This window comes from Procambarus clarkii, chromosome 62 (assembly GCF_040958095.1).
Source record: "Procambarus clarkii isolate CNS0578487 chromosome 62, FALCON_Pclarkii_2.0, whole genome shotgun sequence".
Classification (NCBI taxonomy): domain Eukaryota; kingdom Metazoa; phylum Arthropoda; class Malacostraca; order Decapoda; family Cambaridae; genus Procambarus; species Procambarus clarkii.
In genome coordinates this window covers 26468034-26485566 of record NC_091211.1, presented here as the reverse complement: position 1 = coordinate 26485566, position 17533 = coordinate 26468034, and the positions used below count along the sequence as shown (strand labels likewise).

Below are 17533 nucleotides of genomic sequence, written 5' to 3'. Positions count from 1 at the left end.
TCCGGTTACACAACTGGTAGGGCTTCGGTTACACAACTGGTCGGGCTCCGGTTAACTAACTGGTCGGGCTCCGGTTAAATAACTGGTCGGGCTCCGGTTAAAAAACTGGTCGGGCTCCGGTTAAATAACTGGTCGGGCTCCGGTTACGTAACTGGTCGGGCTCCGGGGGTGTCACTTGGGCTGTAGGTTGTGCATGGTCGGCTTCGGTTCGTGCATGGTTGTGCTCCAGAGGTTGATCGGTTAGTTCATGCTAGGCTTGCAGTTACACAACTGATCAGGGTCCGGTTACACAACTGGTCGGGCTCCGGTTACACAACTGGTCGGGCTCCGGTTAAATAACTGGTCGGGCTCCGGATGTGTCACTTGAGTTTCGGGTTGTGCATAGTCGGGCTTCGATTCGTGCATGGTTGTGTTTCAGAGGTTGTTCGGTTAGTTCATGCTAGGCTTGCGGTTACACAACTGATCAGGGTCCGGTTACACAACTGGTCGGGCTCCGGTTACACAACTGGTCGGGCTCCGGTTAAATAACTGGTCGGGCTCCGGATGTGTCACTTGAGTTTCGGGTTGTGCATAGTCGGGCTTCGATTCGTGCATGGTTGTGTTTCAGAGGTTGTTCGGTTAGTTCATGCTAGGCTTGCAGTTAAAAAACTGATCGGGGTCCATTTACACAACTGGTTGGGCTTCAGTTACACAACAGGTCGGGGTCCAGTTACACAACAGGTGGGGGTCCAGTTACACAACAGGTCGGGGTCCAGTTACACAACAGGTCGGGGTCCAGTTACACAACAGGTCGGGGTCCAGTTACATAACAGGTCGGGGTCCACTTACACAACTGGTCGGGGTCCACTTACACTACTGGTCGGGATCTAGTTACACAACTGTTCAGGCTCCATTTGTCTAACTTGGGCACTAATACGCACAGCGTTTCGGGCATCTACCTACAATGATTTTAGTGTAGATATTTTGATATAATTATATATATATATAAATAATAATATAGGAGTGGATAGGGAATAGGGGTGGTAGAAGAAAATATCAGTGTTCAGTGAGGATCCACAAGGGCTTCTCTGAGTACTCTTTATTTTCTTCTCCGAGGCTATGGGTCCATCCACTTGCACCAGAGGTGGTACCCCCTTCTAGGGTATAATAAATATATATATATAATCGTGTTTATGTGCAGAAATTACTTTGAAACCCGTATCAGTCACTAAACAAAAAATTGGGCTACTTTTATTACAAATTCGCTACTTTTAGACCGTCAGTTCGCTACTTTTAGCAATTTGGTTGTGGCAACTCTGGGTGAGCCCGCCAGTGTCCCGCTCGCCCTCTGCCAGCAGGTGCACGACGCTCTCGTCTCCTCTACCTCCTGTATGGTAACTTGTCTCTCTCTACTCCTCTTGTTAACACCTACATTGATACTCTACCTCTTCAGCCAAGACAACTTGGTTAGTTGTAATTGGTAATTTAAGCCATATTTGCTAAATTGATGTCTGTTTTTTTTTTGTCTTTCGAGGTTTAGTTTAGTTCATTTATTATGCTCCCCATACCCATCTTGTGGGCGGTAGTGGAAAGGGTTACAGAGGCACATAGTGGGCTTTCAAGGACCTGAAAATGTATCTATTTACCCGAGGGGCATAGTACTGTCTATCGTGGAGGTTAAGGTGTGGGATTAATGTACAAGGTGCATTAATTAGTTGGTCAGGACGATGTTTGTCATTGCTTGTGGCTAAGTCACTTCTTGCTCTCAATCCATCTTTCTAGCAATTGTTCTGTGTCATTCTACAGCTTATGGATCATGCGTCCATTTGAAAATAAACAGAAAATAATGTAAAATGTCTTAACTTTTTTTTTACACTTGATCTGAAAGTTACTTGGGTTTAATTTTCATAATAGATTCACATGTAGAAAACCAAATATTCAAGTTGTTGTTATTACTGCTTCATATTGGATACCTTTCATGTTTTAACATTGTAATGAGGTACTGTACTATACAGTAGGTGCTGTATAGTACAGTACTTCATTATACTTTATTATATACTACATTCATGCTATACAGTAGGTGGCCAGAAACTGGTGACTGTCAAATGCCAGTATCTTACTGTAATTCTCAATAATCTTACTGTAATTCTCAATAATCTTAGAAAATGCTTTCTAAACAATATTTCACCTAATTTCAATTTACAATATTGGCCATAATTCAGTCATAATACAATACAGTCGGTTACAAACACCAGTTGAAGCCATGATACGAATACAGTACTTGTGTTGTCGTACAAGTACGTTTCTCTGCTTAAAAGTATATTTTCTAAGAATGTTTTGTTTCCTGTATTTCAGTAATATGTAATTACGAAGATGGGGAAGACGCAGTGTGTTCTGGACCAGTATGTAAAGGAAGTTGGGGATTTCAGCTCACAGTACGGAAGCGATGGCTCTATATCCTATGTTGCCAATAACATCATTGGCAAGCCTACGCTTTACCCTGAATATGGGGACTTTTCCTCGGCATATTGCCTGGTAAGCTAAAGAATCTCCCCTATTACACACATGCTTTCTATTACTTGAGTGACAGTTTATTTATACACTGTATATAGCTATGCTGTAGCTGTTTTATTTTTAGAAGTGTATCTCGTTGCCTTTTTCTGTCATAAGTGATAGATGTTTTCTAACCAGTCATTAGCAGGGACCAGTTAGGACTGGCATTCATTTTCACATCCTTGTCAAGTATGTTTATTGAGATAAGCAATAAATACATCTCAAAGGAATAGAGTAGCTTAGGCTATTTCTACCCTCCACATCCTTGTCAGAAGTCAGTTGTAGTGTAACATTTACTGAAATGTGTACTTGGTAGATGGGATAAGAAGAGAATATTACCTACCATTTGCTGTCTATTGGAAAAATATTTGAACCGTCTTGTGTTGCCTCACAAAATACATAAAACATAAGATGCAATAAATAGCAAATTAAGTAGTAGCATGGAGAGTAAAGAATGAGAGACTAGCAAACTACTTTATTTAATAAATGATTGAATGCAGAATCTTGTTACAGTAATGTGGAAGTCACTGGCTGTACTTTTAGTGCAAAGAGTGATGAACATGAAGACTGTTTTGTAGTAAGCTTTGTTTGTATGCACTGTACATTAGTTTATATGAAATCATACTGAAGTTTAATTTCGTCTAACATCTTTCAATTGTGTTTTAAGCGGAGCTACGGCAAGTGGTGGACCAAATGTGAGTCGGCCATCACACCCATTGAAGATCCTAGACCCCTTCTCCCACCTAGTGTGGACTTCATTGGTAAGCAGCTTTACTTAGTTAATACCCAAGTGTAATTACAAGTTAAGAGTCCCAACCACTTGGGCTGGACAGTAGAGCAATAGTCTCGCTTCATGCAGGTCGGTGTTCAATCCCTGAACGTCAAAGTGGCAGGCATTATTCCAAATCATTATTGTTATCCCTTCCAAGTACAATACTATATACAGTAGTCAATATGGCTTGGCACTTTTCCTGATAGTTCCTCTTCCCTTCACCTTTGGTGACCCATCATCCTTATAATTTTTGTCATTAAATTTGAAGCTTCTGATTGTTTTGCCATATGTTACCTTCTCATTAAATTGATTCCATATACTTATTACAATGTTCACAAAAGATCATTTTTGTGACAGTGTTATTAATAAAAACTTTGGTTGTTGAACTGTTTTGTGGGAAAATAAAGGATTTTCTTGCCCTGTTAAAACTAAAGTTTGTAAGGTTAAAATTGTAATACAGTAGTGAAAAAAAATAATCTCCAGGAAGTAAATTTCAGATTATATGCTAAGGCGTGAAGCCCTGCATGTGTGTGTGTGACGTCAAGAGCAGCAGTGTTGGCTGTGCAGTATTGATAAATGCTTCACTGTCTGTTGACCTATGCGTTGAACATATTGCTTTAAATATTACAGCTATATTTATGATAGGCAACTAAGTAATGGTAATACAAAAACTTGTTCATCTATCATAGAATTCATTCCATAATAAGTATGAGTCTGGTGCAGTATATGGTACTGTACATGTGAGTAAATAGTACAGTACTACTGTGAACTAACAGTATGTACAACATTTAAGACTAGTACAAAGATTCATCCTATCAAAGGAAATGCAGACTATAATTACTATTGGCTGTAAATTACAGGCTTTTATCACATTACAAACAAAATCATTTGAGAGTTGGGGCTAACCCAAGGGAGCCTGACGGCTGAGTGGACAGCACTCAGGATTCGTAGTCCTGAAGTTCTGGGTGGAGGCGGAAACAAATGGGCAGAGTTTTTCACCCTGATGCTCCTGCTCACCTAGCAGTAAAGTAGGTACCTAGGAGGTAGCTGCTACAGGTTGCTTTCTGGGACTGCATAACAAAAAGTAGGCCTGGTCGAGGACCGGGCTGCAGGGACGCTAAGCCCCAAAATCATCTCGAGATAACCTCAAGAGAAGATAATCCTTGCATCTTTACTGACAAATGGGAACAAAACTGAAGGGTTAGTGTGCAAAATGCAGATTTGGCAAAACCGACCAAACCAAATTTGGCATTGCCTTTAATACTGTATGTACTGTCTGGCTTGGTGCCTGCATTTGATACATATTAGTGCATTGTTATGTATTTCACAGGAGCAACTACTTGTGTGACAAATATTATTTGGCCAACAGATGTTAGATACGAGTGCCCGGTATACCCCATACGAGTAGACTTTTATGAAACCTATCACCCGGGAAGTGTGGTGAGAGTCTGGGGGTCGCTGGAAGGTCAAGGATGGATACTTCTCTGGTCAGGAGAACCACAAACAGGACTGAAGCCGGTAGCACGAATCTTCTCGCCACCCATCAGACAACCTAATCATCTCGTGAAGTAATTGGCATATATACTTATTTTACATTTTGTTAATGTGTGTGAAATATTGTTGCAACAAACAAAATATAAATACTTGTGCATACGTGGCCATAAATGTAACATTTTAATTTGATTTAAGCTTGTATTTATTTATAATTTTTGACATTGCCACCTCATCCTCCAGCAAGGTGGCAATGTCAGGTTGTAGTTTCATAGTTAGAGTATGCTACCAAAGATAGGATGAAGAACAACTTCTCTGCTTGATCCTCCACTTGTCTTGGATTAATTATAACATTCACCGAGTGTTTGCAAGATGGTCTTGGATGATTTTTCTGGACCTTGAGGATGCTTACTCATACTAGTTATGACGTTCAGGGAATTGCCGGGGTTTTAGGTGGGACATACCGACTACCACTTTTGGCCTCCTTCCTTTTAAGCTGCTTTGGGAGTCCAGGTCATGGCCTCTCTTGATGGTAGGTTGGTTTGTCTTCCTAGTCATCAGTGTTGCTGGCCAGGGATTAGGTGGTGCTAGTGCTGGGCTCGTTTGGGTTTGTGATAAACATGCTGAAGTGCCAGCTCTTACCTCATGCTCTTTTTTTGTAATATGTAAGGGGCCATAAGTTAAGCCAGTGTGTAGGTCATGATACCAGAGAGTAGGGGAAAAATAACCAGCTAAAATTTGTTGCTAAATATTTGTTTAATAGTGAGTGTAGGAGACCAAATAAGAATGCTATATGAAAAAAGGGTAATGAATGTAAAGAACTTTGGGACCACTTGGCCCAAGATAGTATAATAAAACATACTAGAATGGATTTCTGCACCAAATATCCTTGTAAAATGGGGGTGTATTATGTGGGGTTTTTACGTCTTTCAAGCCAGAAAATACTGCAATTTTCTATTTTGCAAAGAAGGTGATGAAACTTAAATAAGTGTTAATGCCCAACTAATTTGAAAATATTTCAGGTCACAGGAAATAAAAATAAACAATTTGCAAGCAATTTTTTTATTTCAGTTTGTTGAGAATAGAGTTTGATCAGCAGCATCAGACCTATTACTCTGCTCTCGACTCCATCTTGTTGGTGGGCTCAACGCATACTGCAAGCAAGTCGTTTGTAGCCACAGGAGATTCTATAACCTCACAAGTTTTGAAGCTTGGACTCCACACAACTATGTAAGATCCACATGACTTCTTGCTACATTTTTTTTTTTTTTTTTGGAGTAATACATTGGGGACCAAATTTATGCGTTTGGCTTCTCTGATACGTGCACTACGAGAGGCGTGAGTTTGATCCCACTGAATTGCTCCAAGTTTTCTTATTGATGTTCAGCACTGTATTTACACTGTGATTTTACTTGGCACTGTGCACCTTTAAAAGTGCAATAAGCATAGTCTTAAGTTAGATTTTGTTTTCACCGAAATATTACAGCTTGCACGGAAATTCATCTTTTCCAGATTTATAACCACTGAAGGTTAAATTAGTCATAGATCTGTCCCGGAAAGCAAAGATTAGTTTTTTACAGCTGTGTATAATGTTAGACAAACAAATCAGGAACATTATTAGTTGGATGAGGTGAAAATTTTAAAGTACGTACGTTTGATGTGCTTGGTTCATGCAAGACGAAAAAAAAATCATGAAGGGTGGAATAGAGTAAATGTTATAAGAACAGCAGTGAAAGATAACTAGGGAAGAAAGAAAGGAGTATGCCAGGGAATGAGTAAAGATGCTATGAATGAAAGAATAACTTATTATGGCTCAAGGTGCTGGTTGTGAAGTTAAAGTTTGAAAGAGTAAAGTTGGGGATTGGTATTGCACATGCACTGTGTAATGATACAGATAAGAATGAAAGTTTTTGGGGATTGCTTAGAAAATTAAATTTTATACTTACGGACTACAGTATTAGCCCCTAAGTATAGGGGCTACTACATCTGTTTCAACAATAGGATAATTTAGTGTAAACTCATTTCTCTCTCGCAGCATAACAGAATATTGACAATAATATCCGACTCTCTACAGGTGTGAGCAAGGTATACTCGCTGGTGTACAGTTTCTCTTATCGCAAGAAAATCTTCAAAAGTTGGTAGCAGAGGAGCCAAGAGAAATTGAAGATCTCTTGAGAGAGGAGAAGGCAGATGTGGTTAATATGATAGTGAATGAGGAGCAGTCAACAGTAGTACACGTAGCTGGAGACACATCAACTGAGGTCATAGTCCAGGCTGTGGAGGATGAAGGAACAAGTGGAGGTTATTTTGAATTATTGCCTGTGAGTAATTTTCTAAGTGTAATTACAGGGTGAAAATTGTGCTTGTTTAACCTATCTTCCCTACTACCTTTGTCTATCACTGTTTGTCAGGAGATAATTTTTTTATTTTGGGGGTGGGGGGGGGAACTGTGTTTTTATAATATGAATCTATGATCAAACCACACACCAGAAGATGAGACGACAACATTTCGGTCCGTCCTGGACCATTATCAATTAGATTGTAATGAGAGCAAGGTTGTTGTTGTTGTTTAAGATTCGCTACTTGGAACAAAAAGTTCCAAGTAGCACGGGCTATGGTGAGCCCGTAGTGGACTTACCTAGCACAGGAGCGGGGCTGTAACTGAGAGAGCAAGGGAGACATGGGCATTAAGTAAGGCAAGAGTGAGGTGAGGAGCAGGTAAGAGGAGGTAATTCCTAGGAGGAGGCAAGAGCAAGCTGAATCTATGACTTCTTAATAATGCAGATTTAAAAGGTTCCTCCTTATCAATTATATCGATTCATGTTTTGCACGTGACAATCCTCTTCCCTCTTATTCATTAGTTTTGACGTATTTAATGGCTTTTAGTTTCATGTCATTTCTCATTTCCTATTTTACCTAGATTTTTCTTTTATACACTGTACATATACCGGGTAATTAATTTTGTCTGGAACAGGCAGCATGTGTTTGTGTATGTGTATATACATTATTCTAATATCGAGCCCCTGCAAGGTCAAACTATTGACCCTCCCTAGGATACTAATCCAAGAGTTGGCCAACTCCCAGGTACTTGTTTAATGCTAAGTGAAAGGAAACTTGCCCAGCCATTTCTGTTCTGCCAGGAATTGAACCAAAGATTCCTGATTGTGAGTTGAGAAAGAACCCAACTGGACTTTGGAGACCCATACAGCTGCATTGCTGGTGACTCCCTGAAGCTACACTGCTGATAGTGCCAAATTACTAGGCATCATCAGTCGCAGAATTCTTTTCGGCCCTTGGGACTACGAGTCAGAACCTGGCCCTTTAGAGAAGCACAGAGCAGTGACACTATGATAAAATTGTCACAGTACTGTACTGCAGTGCCATGAGCCCAATGAAGGCAAGGGAACCATGGCCCCTGACCAGCATGGTGAGTGCTGGTCATAAAGCCCCAACTGAGATTGGACGCATCTATGAAGCTTTCGAGCGAGGGCGGTGGAAGCCTCATGGTCCCCAGTAGGCTGCAGAGAACTGTGACTGATGGCACTTAGCAGTTTGGCAATGGATCAGCAGTGTTAGCTTCAGGAGCTACTGGGGCTCGCCCAGAAATTGATATTTCATTACATTCAGTGCTGGTTTTTCCCATCCATGTATTTGAAGGCAATTCTGATAAAGAATTGTCGGGCTGACACACTAGTGTCGAGTACAAATTTCTTGCATAATGTATAATATTTTTAATTTCAGGAGGAGCTTATTCTCTACATTCTGCGGCAGGTAGACATCAGAAGTCTTTGTCGTTTGTCTCACACCTGTAAACTGCTCCAGAAATATGCCTCCGAACCTTGTTTGTACATGCGATTAAATCTCAAGGTAAAGATTATTAAGAACTTTCTAGCTAATTACAAGGAAATATTCTAATGTAGATGAGGAGTCACAATAACGTGACTGAAAAATGTTGACCAAACCACAAACTAGAAAGTGAAGGGACGACGACGTTTCAGTCCGTCCTGGACCATTATCAAGTCAATTATCATATTCGTCTTGATAATGCTCCAGGACGGACCGAAACGTCATCATCTCTTCACTTTCTAGTGTGTGGTTTGGTCAACAAATATTCTAATCTTTGAAAGCACATTTGATGACATTTGTCATATACAGAATTGATATCTAAAAGTAAATTTAGTTTAGACATGAAGAGGACGAGAGATGAAGTTGGGTAGAGTATACATCAAATTGCAATGATCAATTAGGAAGATGGGTTGAAAATTTTTATGATTGATAAAGTGCTTTTTTGTTTTCTCTGGGTTGATACTTCCCCACCCTTTGAAAGTAAAAAATGGGGCACCTAGTAATACTACCTACTAATTATTTTTCAGAATTGCTGGTGGTTGGTAAAGAATTCTACCTTAGAATGTCTGTCTTCAAGGTGCTCTCTCCTGCAGGCTCTTGACCTCTCCTGGTGTGGGCCTTACAATGCTCTTGACACAGAAACTTTCATGGAGTTCATTCACACATGTGGGCGACAATTAACAATATTGAGACTTAATAATTGTCATTTTATTGACAACTACTGCCTTTACATGATAGCTAATGTATGCCTTTATCTGGAGGGTAAGTTCAAGTCTTTAATGTCCCTGTCATAAAGTTAAATGATATATGGTGTTTGGTTTATGTAGGTCTGTATTCATGTAGAACAGGGGTAACATGCCCCATGTTCAGAGCAAAATATTAGAAAAAAAGGGTTAGACTGATGGAATGCCATTTTACATTGGTAAAGCAAAACTAATTTATTTTAATTTTGCATTTAATAACTTATTGTATTAGATGAATAATGGAGCTACATTTTAAAAGGTACGGTTGAAGGACCCTGAACAGCAGGGTTCTTCTGTAGTGAAATGAGTGTTCTGCTTTGAGTGAACTGAAAAGCTCCTTTCTAAGCTGGCCATTCAGTTGCTTCCTGAACCATAGATGTAATCCACCTAGGGTAGGCTGTCGTGCCAGGCAACTATCTACCTACCTTTCTTGTATCAGAAATCTTCACTAGGTTATAATTTGGAAGGGGAAACCACTGAAGATTAATCATTGAAACTTAGAATGACCACCTAGAGTAACATTAATTAAAAGTCAAGCCATTTGAGTTATATTTGGTTTTGTGACACATGAAACATTGCTTCAATAACTGTTAGTTAGCCATCTGGTGACAACCCCAGACTGCTTCTAGATGGCAGTACCCTACTAAGACTGGCATTCTTATGATGCTAAAACGTGTCTTCCATTGCTATTTATAAACAGCCGTATATTCATTACTGTTGCACATAACTTACTATGAATTTGCCTTTGTTTTCGCATTCATTCTCTAGAGAATTCATTTGTGAATTTTTTTTTCAACAAATATATAGTTATAACCCATCAGATAACTTAGAAAACATAACATGACTAGAAAGTTTAAGCATCACTAAGCGGGACATGCCAAATCCACTATATTTACAATCAGCATATGGAGGAGAGCATAATCTATTATAAATATGCTTTGTTTTTGCACTTACTAATTTGAAGGTTTGGTGCCTTCTTTTGATAATTACTTACTAATTTGAAATGAAATCGGCTCACGAAAGTGATGTATTGTCCCGTTTTCTGTTTGAGTCCTCCGGCTTACTCAAAGGTTAGGAGAGGAAATTTTCAATTAATGTTTTTCATGACTTTTGAAACTTTAGGAGAATTTCCTGCCCTCCTAGCCAACCAGAGGACCCTTAATAACTTACTGATTTGGAAAAAAATATCCCAAATTTATTTTCAATTTTTTTTTCATTTTCAAATTGTCCATTTGTACCCATACGGGTAAACGGCCAAATTCAGACGTACTTTGTAAGAGGACACGTTGGAAACACGTGAAGACAGATTTAGAACTGGAGGAGAGCCACTGAGCATATTTAAAATGCAATATTAACTACATTGAAGCAAAATAAATTATGCCATTTTAATCCTGCAAAAATCCCATTACAGAAAATACCAGTCTTCTATGTGTGTTGGGTATTTTCAAATATAAATATTAGAGGACTTTTAGTTTATTTTTATAATTTTGACAGTTGTCTTAATGTAAGCTAATTTCATACAAATATGCTATTTGCAGAATTGAGTATGGCCAACTGTAGCAAGGTAGATCATCTAGGATTTGGCGAGTTGAAGAAGGCGTGGGCTCTTAGCAGGCTGGATCTTTCTCGCACACGTATCGATTTCCACACCCTACAGCTCTTGTTGCAACATGCGAGCCAACTTCGTCACCTCAGCCTTAGTCAGTAATGCCCTTCAGGGGGACTACTTCTGTAATATCTGACACTGTTAACAAAATATGTAATGCATATTGCATGCAATGGACCCTTGTACAACATTTGTTTATAATGTTATTTTCAGTGACTAAAAATGGCTAGGAAGCAATGACCTTACCACACAGGCAAAATGTCATCTTCAAAAGTCTCCCACTTTAAAAAAAAATCTATTTACTGTACTGTATTTACCTATTATAATACATTTTGCAGGTAATAAGTTGGTTTTTATTATGTTCTCTCTGTAGATAACTGTACCCAGCTAGACATGGATGAAGTAGCACTTACACTTGCAACATTCAATCGGGGCTTAATATCACTGAGTGCATGGAAGACTCATGGCATTACTACCAGGGGCTTTCGTGCTCTTGCCTGCATACCTACTCTCCAAGATCTGGACCTTGGCTGGGCGTAAGTCTACATACAGTATTGATTTATTTACATCTTATGATCATATAAATATTTAATGCAGAATATTGTCTTCTAAGTCGAATACGATAGCTGGCGTATTTGTTTTAATTAGCTTGTAACCTCAGTCTATCCATATTTAATGATGAACTGCTTTGATAATAAAAATATGAAATGAAGTGGGGAAACAAACTTTATATTAATTAATTTTGAAGGAAGGCTAATTATATTTTAAGATGTATCTTGTCCATGTGGACCTGCTCCGGCTCTGATAGTCTGCCCAAGTGACTTGTACTGTATACTGTACAGTACTGTGTTTATTTCCTTACAGACTCTCGGGAGCAATTACAGAAGGATTAGGAGAGCTTGTCAGAGGGTGCAAAGGCCTAAGGAGACTATATCTTACAGCATTGCGAACACTCACTGATCATGATCTTCACCAGCTGACTACACATGCAGGGCAGTTAACTCAGCTAGATATAATGGGAACAAGGAATGTAACTCCAGAAGCTGTTCAAAGGTAAGATTGGCTTATGCCTTTCATATGATTTTCAGCATTTACTCTTCTTTTTGAGCAGCTATATTCTTTCATGGCTAGTGCTAAGAAACAAACTTGTGGAAGTCTGGTCTCTCCATGGACGTAATGTTTAGTGGTAATTTTACGTAGAGGCAGGAAACTGCAGCTGTGTGCTGTGGCTGTTCCTCACTTTGGGAACATTGTCAACCATATTGCTACCTATGATTCCTGTGTTAGTACTTAGGCCCTCACACCCAGGAGGGGTACCCAAGACATTTTCTCCAAGATGGTGTCTGTTTACTGGAGATGTGAGAAAGAGAATGTGAGCCCAATGTACCCATACGAGTTTTAAATCTTATACTAGACCTAATAGCAACCCTGGTCACTGTGCACCACCTATGTAGCGATCCTAGTCACTACAGGCAGTTGAAGGGCTAATAAAAACAAAAAGGGAAGATAGGGACAGCTTCATGATACTGGACAAGTATGTGACTTCAGAACAGTTTTCATGTCTTTGGGAGACTTCAGACAGTAGATATGCTTGCTAAACAAAATAATACAAAAAATAGATATTTCTTGACTTTTATAATCCTATGAAGTAAGGTTCAGTTCACATATGTCTAGAATGTTTAGTTAGGGAGCAGCTTGTTCTTTTCCTCATATTTTAATGTTTTGTTGATGTGTTATTGTCTTGCTTTGCATCAGAATTAACTCATGACTAAAGCAAATTCCCAAGTGAACTTCCATTTATACCTGAGCTCTGTCACATGTGCTTTACAGACTACTTCACACCTGTCAGAATCTTGAACTTCTGGATGTGGGTTTCTGTGAGCAGATCCATTCAACAGTTGTGCACCAGTGGATACTCCAGTTTCCTAAGGTTTCCATCAAGGGAGGACTGTGGCATCAAGTGCGTATTGTCTAAGGATAGAATTTATACTGGCCTTTAATCTGTGCATTTAATTTTCTCTGTAGGATAACTAACAAAGGCATTACTTTCCAACTGATGATGCACACACACAGGGTCCGTCTAATTACCACAAGCTACACAAGCTTCAGAAAGCTTCCTGGCAATACGTTAGTAATGAATAAATATGATAGGTTAGGCTGACCTAACCTAACCTATCCTATCCTATCCTAACCTAACCTAACCTAACCTAACCTAACCTAACCGAAGCTTGGATCGTCGACTTGATTTGGCATCAGCTTTTTATTTTTGTCTAATTTCTTTATAAAAAGATACTTTTTCAGATTAAAATTGTTTTTTCGTGTTGTACATTCAGCACCAAGATTATAATGAGTAAATATATCATATTTATTCATTACTAACATATTGCCAGGAAGCTTTCTGAAGCTTGTGTAGCTTGTGGTAATTAGACGGACCGCGCACACACACACACACACCAGAGCATTTGATGAAACAGTGAATGTTAAATATCCAGAGTCTGGTGTCTGCTTAATGATGTGAAGGTCAAATATTCATAGGGTAAAATATGAATTACACATGTAAATATGTAGAGAAATGAACTTTAGACAAGTTTGGTTTGTAGTTAATTCAGTTACAGTACAAGGTCATTATTTAAATGATTTTATTTGCAGAGTTGCATCTTTACATAGGAATGACATTTGGATTGCTGTAGAATTCACTAAAGATAAGAAGTTTATATAGAGTGGTGGTGATGAATTTGAGCATAAATCCTTAGTCGCTGCATGACATAAAGGTGGCCAAGTCCAGTGTATTTATATCTAGATATGATATGTAGGGCTATTTTTAAGGCTTAGTGCAGTTTTGTTAGTATAGCTAATATAACTACTACAGTAGATGATCAACTAATGTTTTCTTTCATTCATTCATTCATTCATTCATTCATTCATAGGTCATGTTTCCTCTGAGAAGTGGCCTTGTACAGAATCCTCTGTAGATATTTTAACCACTTTCAGCCATTAAAGGGGCTTGTAGAATCACTTGCATATGATATTCAGCAAAATAATCTAATTTGCTAATCAAATATATTTTGTTGCTACATCTTAAACTGGGTTTATTTAAGAATGATAACCCAATTAACCTTCCCATCTCTGGGTGGCCACTTGTAAAGGAAGTAATTTCTCTCTTCCCTCATAATAATCCCCCCCCCCCCCCCCCACCTCTGCTTGAGGATTTGAAAAAAGGAAGTAAACATTTGACATTGAAGTGTCGAAAGAACTGATTCGACAAGCTATCCTCCCGATAAGAAACTGAAGTGCTTTTTGTAACTACTGTATGTGGATAATTGTACAAATATCCACATAATGGACAAATAGGAAGTAAAATTTGGAACTAGTCATTTTAGTCCAGAAAAAATACAGCTAAAATCAAACTTAAATATTCCTAAACCTAGTACTGTATAGCACTATTAGACCTCGGATAATGTGCATTAGGCATAGGATGGTTAGATAAGGTTTGATTTCATTAGCAACATAAATGGAAAAACATTTAACGGTTTGTTCGCATTCAGCAACACAAAACTCGACTTTCTATTGGTCCATCACATCCATATTTGTATAACTGATCAAATCGTTACTATAAGTACTTTCATTTCAGGAGGATGAGCTGGAGTCCATGTCTTGTAAGATACTATAACATGAAATAAAATGTACTTGTTGTTAATCTTTAATAACTTCAGAGTAAAATTATTTTTTCACTATGAAAGGGGAAGTTTCCTAAAGGATTTAGAAAGGGCAGTTTTTATTAGTTATTTATTCAGATAAGTCCCAAGCCTGAAGATTGCTGGAGATGGACAGCATGTCAGGACATGACAAAATGTATATAGTAGTAAACAGAGCAACATTTGGTACTTACATTAGTCAGATTCTGCTTGGGTCTTGGATACCACTGGTATGAAGAAATCCACAAGGGCCGTGATGAGGGCTCGAACCTACGCCTGGGATGATCCCAGATGCGCCTTAGTCAACTGTGCCACAACATGGTAACATAATTGCAAAAAATTGTAAAAGAATTTACCATGTGGTGTTACAGTTGACTAAGGCACATCTGGGATCATCCCGGGCATAGGTTCAAACCCTCATCACGGCCCTTGTGGATTTGTTCATTTGATATATCACGCTATTGTGATTTCTGTGTATACCACTGGTATGTTATAGTACAATAGTCAACATTACATTCCTACTTTCATAGTGGCACTTCAGGAATTAATGTAACCTTGCCTTCATAATTTATAGTGATCTAGTCAGTTGTATAATAAAATTATATTTTATAGATATTTTTAATTTTCCTATCAATATTTTTAATAATGCAGAGGTGCAAATCACAAAAGGTTAAGAGAATTATATTCAGAGCTTCAGTTAAAGGTTATGGAGAGTGAGGAATCCGAATATTTATCCCAGCATTTAAGTGACGCGTTGAAGCAGTTAACCTTGGCATATTTCAGGAGAGTAAACACGTGTGTTTGTCAGAGCAGCAAGCCTACCTGATGTGTCCGACACAAGGCGCTCTCACTGGCTCCTCACATTTGAAATAAGTTAACATTTCTTAAAATGTTTAACACCATTCCACTTCTGTCCTCATATCCCAGCTCCTATCCAGTCCTTGTATCCATTCCAAGTGCTGTACAGCCATACTGGTTTAGTGCATTCGTCTCATAATTACCTTACCTCTTGAATTGTTTAATTGATGACTAAATCAGCAAAACAAAATGCAGTAAAGATACCACTATGTTCATCTAAAATGTACCGTACAGTATATGAATGTCTATATTTAACTGGGCTTGGAAAATTGGGTACATAAGGCCAAAATTGTTGAGGTTGCAGAGGTTCCATAAATCAACCAAAGATCATAATTAAAAGCAGACGGCCTAGTTTTACAAAAATTACTATAGCCTAAATATAACTAAAAGAAATCACATGATCTTCATTCCAGAAGGTCTGTTAAGAATTCAATCGGGATCAAGTTTGCAGATGTTACTACCACAACTTGGTTTTAAGTTTGGCAAATCACACTACTGGTAGTATATAGATACAATCAGTTGATAGGAAGTTTTCGCTGCAGCGAGCCTACTGACCCATTCTGGGCAGTGCCCTCCTAGATTCAACCCCTCTGAATCTATCGAGCCCATTGTTAAAAAAGCTGCACAAGAGGCAAATTGTGCAAGTTGCTGGCCAACAGTCTCTTATTGCTGCCAAAGTAGTACTTATCCATAATCTTAAATGGAAAAATTCTGATTAAAGCCATTATTATGCATCCTACCCTGGTCAGATAGTTTTAAGCCCCTTTATAACATCTTCATCGTGCCTTCCACTTTCCCAGGGAAAGCAGGTAGTTTCCTTAACTTCCCTTATGGAACACCAGGAGTCAGTTCAGTCATCGTACACTGGATCTTCAAGAGGTGTTTGATGCCCACTAAAATAATGAACAAATTGGAGAACAGCAAGTGGTACCTTAAGAGGACCAAGGATACTTGGAGAACAATGTTTCAAATCATTAGTAAGCAGAGTATGTAGTATAAGCATTTTGAGGGTCAACATGTGAATGAGCATGAAGTCATGATATAAACTTTTAAGACAATTCGATACAAATACCCGTATAGTTAGAATTCTGTAAATTCCAACACTACTAATATTTTTGGCCATGCAAATTAAAATCAGGAATGGTACAGAAAATTATTAAAGTTCGGAATGTAAAGTATGCCATGCATCTGAGTGGGGAAGGTTCCAATAAATGATGGTAAAAAAATAGGGAAGGTACAAAAATTGAAAATTTAACAATGGGAACAACCCTTGGCACCAAATGGGAAATAAATACAAATTTAATCATTCTAATATTTCAACTCGACCAAGGCAGAAATGCAATGCACTTTAAGGCTCCCAAATTGAAGAATGACTTTCCAAATTAAATTTAAAAAGCTGTACTTATCTTAAGCAGCTTAAAAAAGAAACAAAAAATACCAGAATGTAATTTAGATGTAACAAATTTAACTTAAATTTCCTTATCCAATATATGCCCATTTTATGTTTTTGCCATTATTAAATAATATATTTGTACTGTTGCTAAAGCTACAGATTCTATAATAAAGTTATGGCTTTCATCAATAAACATCACATATATATTGAGGTTTACCTGCCCGAAACGCTGCGCGTGCTAGTGGCTTTACAAGACTGTAATTACCATATTTGTATCCTCACATTCCTTATGTACATTCTTGTATATGCATAAATAAATAAATAAATAAATAAATAAATATTTTATATCTGCTAAAGTTTTAGAACAATTTGTTACCGTGCTTCTTACCCCATAAGCCTATACTGTGTATTTTTAACCAAATTATTTTACGTTGTCCAAAATGTTTTGCATTTTAGTGGAAAACAAATTATAAATGAATGCCAAATATGTTATGTATATTTTATATTATGTATACATAACATATATATTATTATGTATATGTTATGTATACTTCTTTGTCCTGATTTTGAATAAAGCTTGAATAGGTTGGACAATTT

General features: G+C 38.1%; 1 protein-coding gene across 5 annotated transcripts; it reads left to right on the top strand.

Annotated features, from left to right (window-relative positions):
- The first annotated feature begins 1304 nt into the window (after positions 1-1304).
- On the top strand, positions 1305-15296 carry Fbxl4 (F box and leucine-rich-repeat gene 4). Of its 5 annotated transcripts, none has more exons than XM_045755815.2 (13): positions 1305-1373; positions 2335-2514; positions 3200-3293; positions 4674-4872; positions 5867-6025; positions 6870-7116; positions 8537-8662; positions 9169-9403; positions 10923-11084; positions 11364-11526; positions 11855-12043; positions 12821-12950; positions 14622-15296. In XM_045755815.2, the coding sequence occupies exons 2-13, from the start codon at positions 2353-2355 to the stop codon at positions 14658-14660; spliced, it is 1905 nt and encodes a 634-aa protein (XP_045611771.2). In that variant the 5' UTR covers positions 1305-1373; positions 2335-2352; the 3' UTR covers positions 14661-15296. The 5 variants fall into 5 exon arrangements, with proteins under 5 accessions (XP_045611771.2, XP_069164504.1, XP_045611770.2 ...); XM_045755814.2 differs by having other exon boundaries at positions 1316-1445; XM_069308402.1 differs by having other exon boundaries at positions 1332-1459.
- The last annotated feature ends 2237 nt before the right edge of the window (positions 15297-17533 follow it).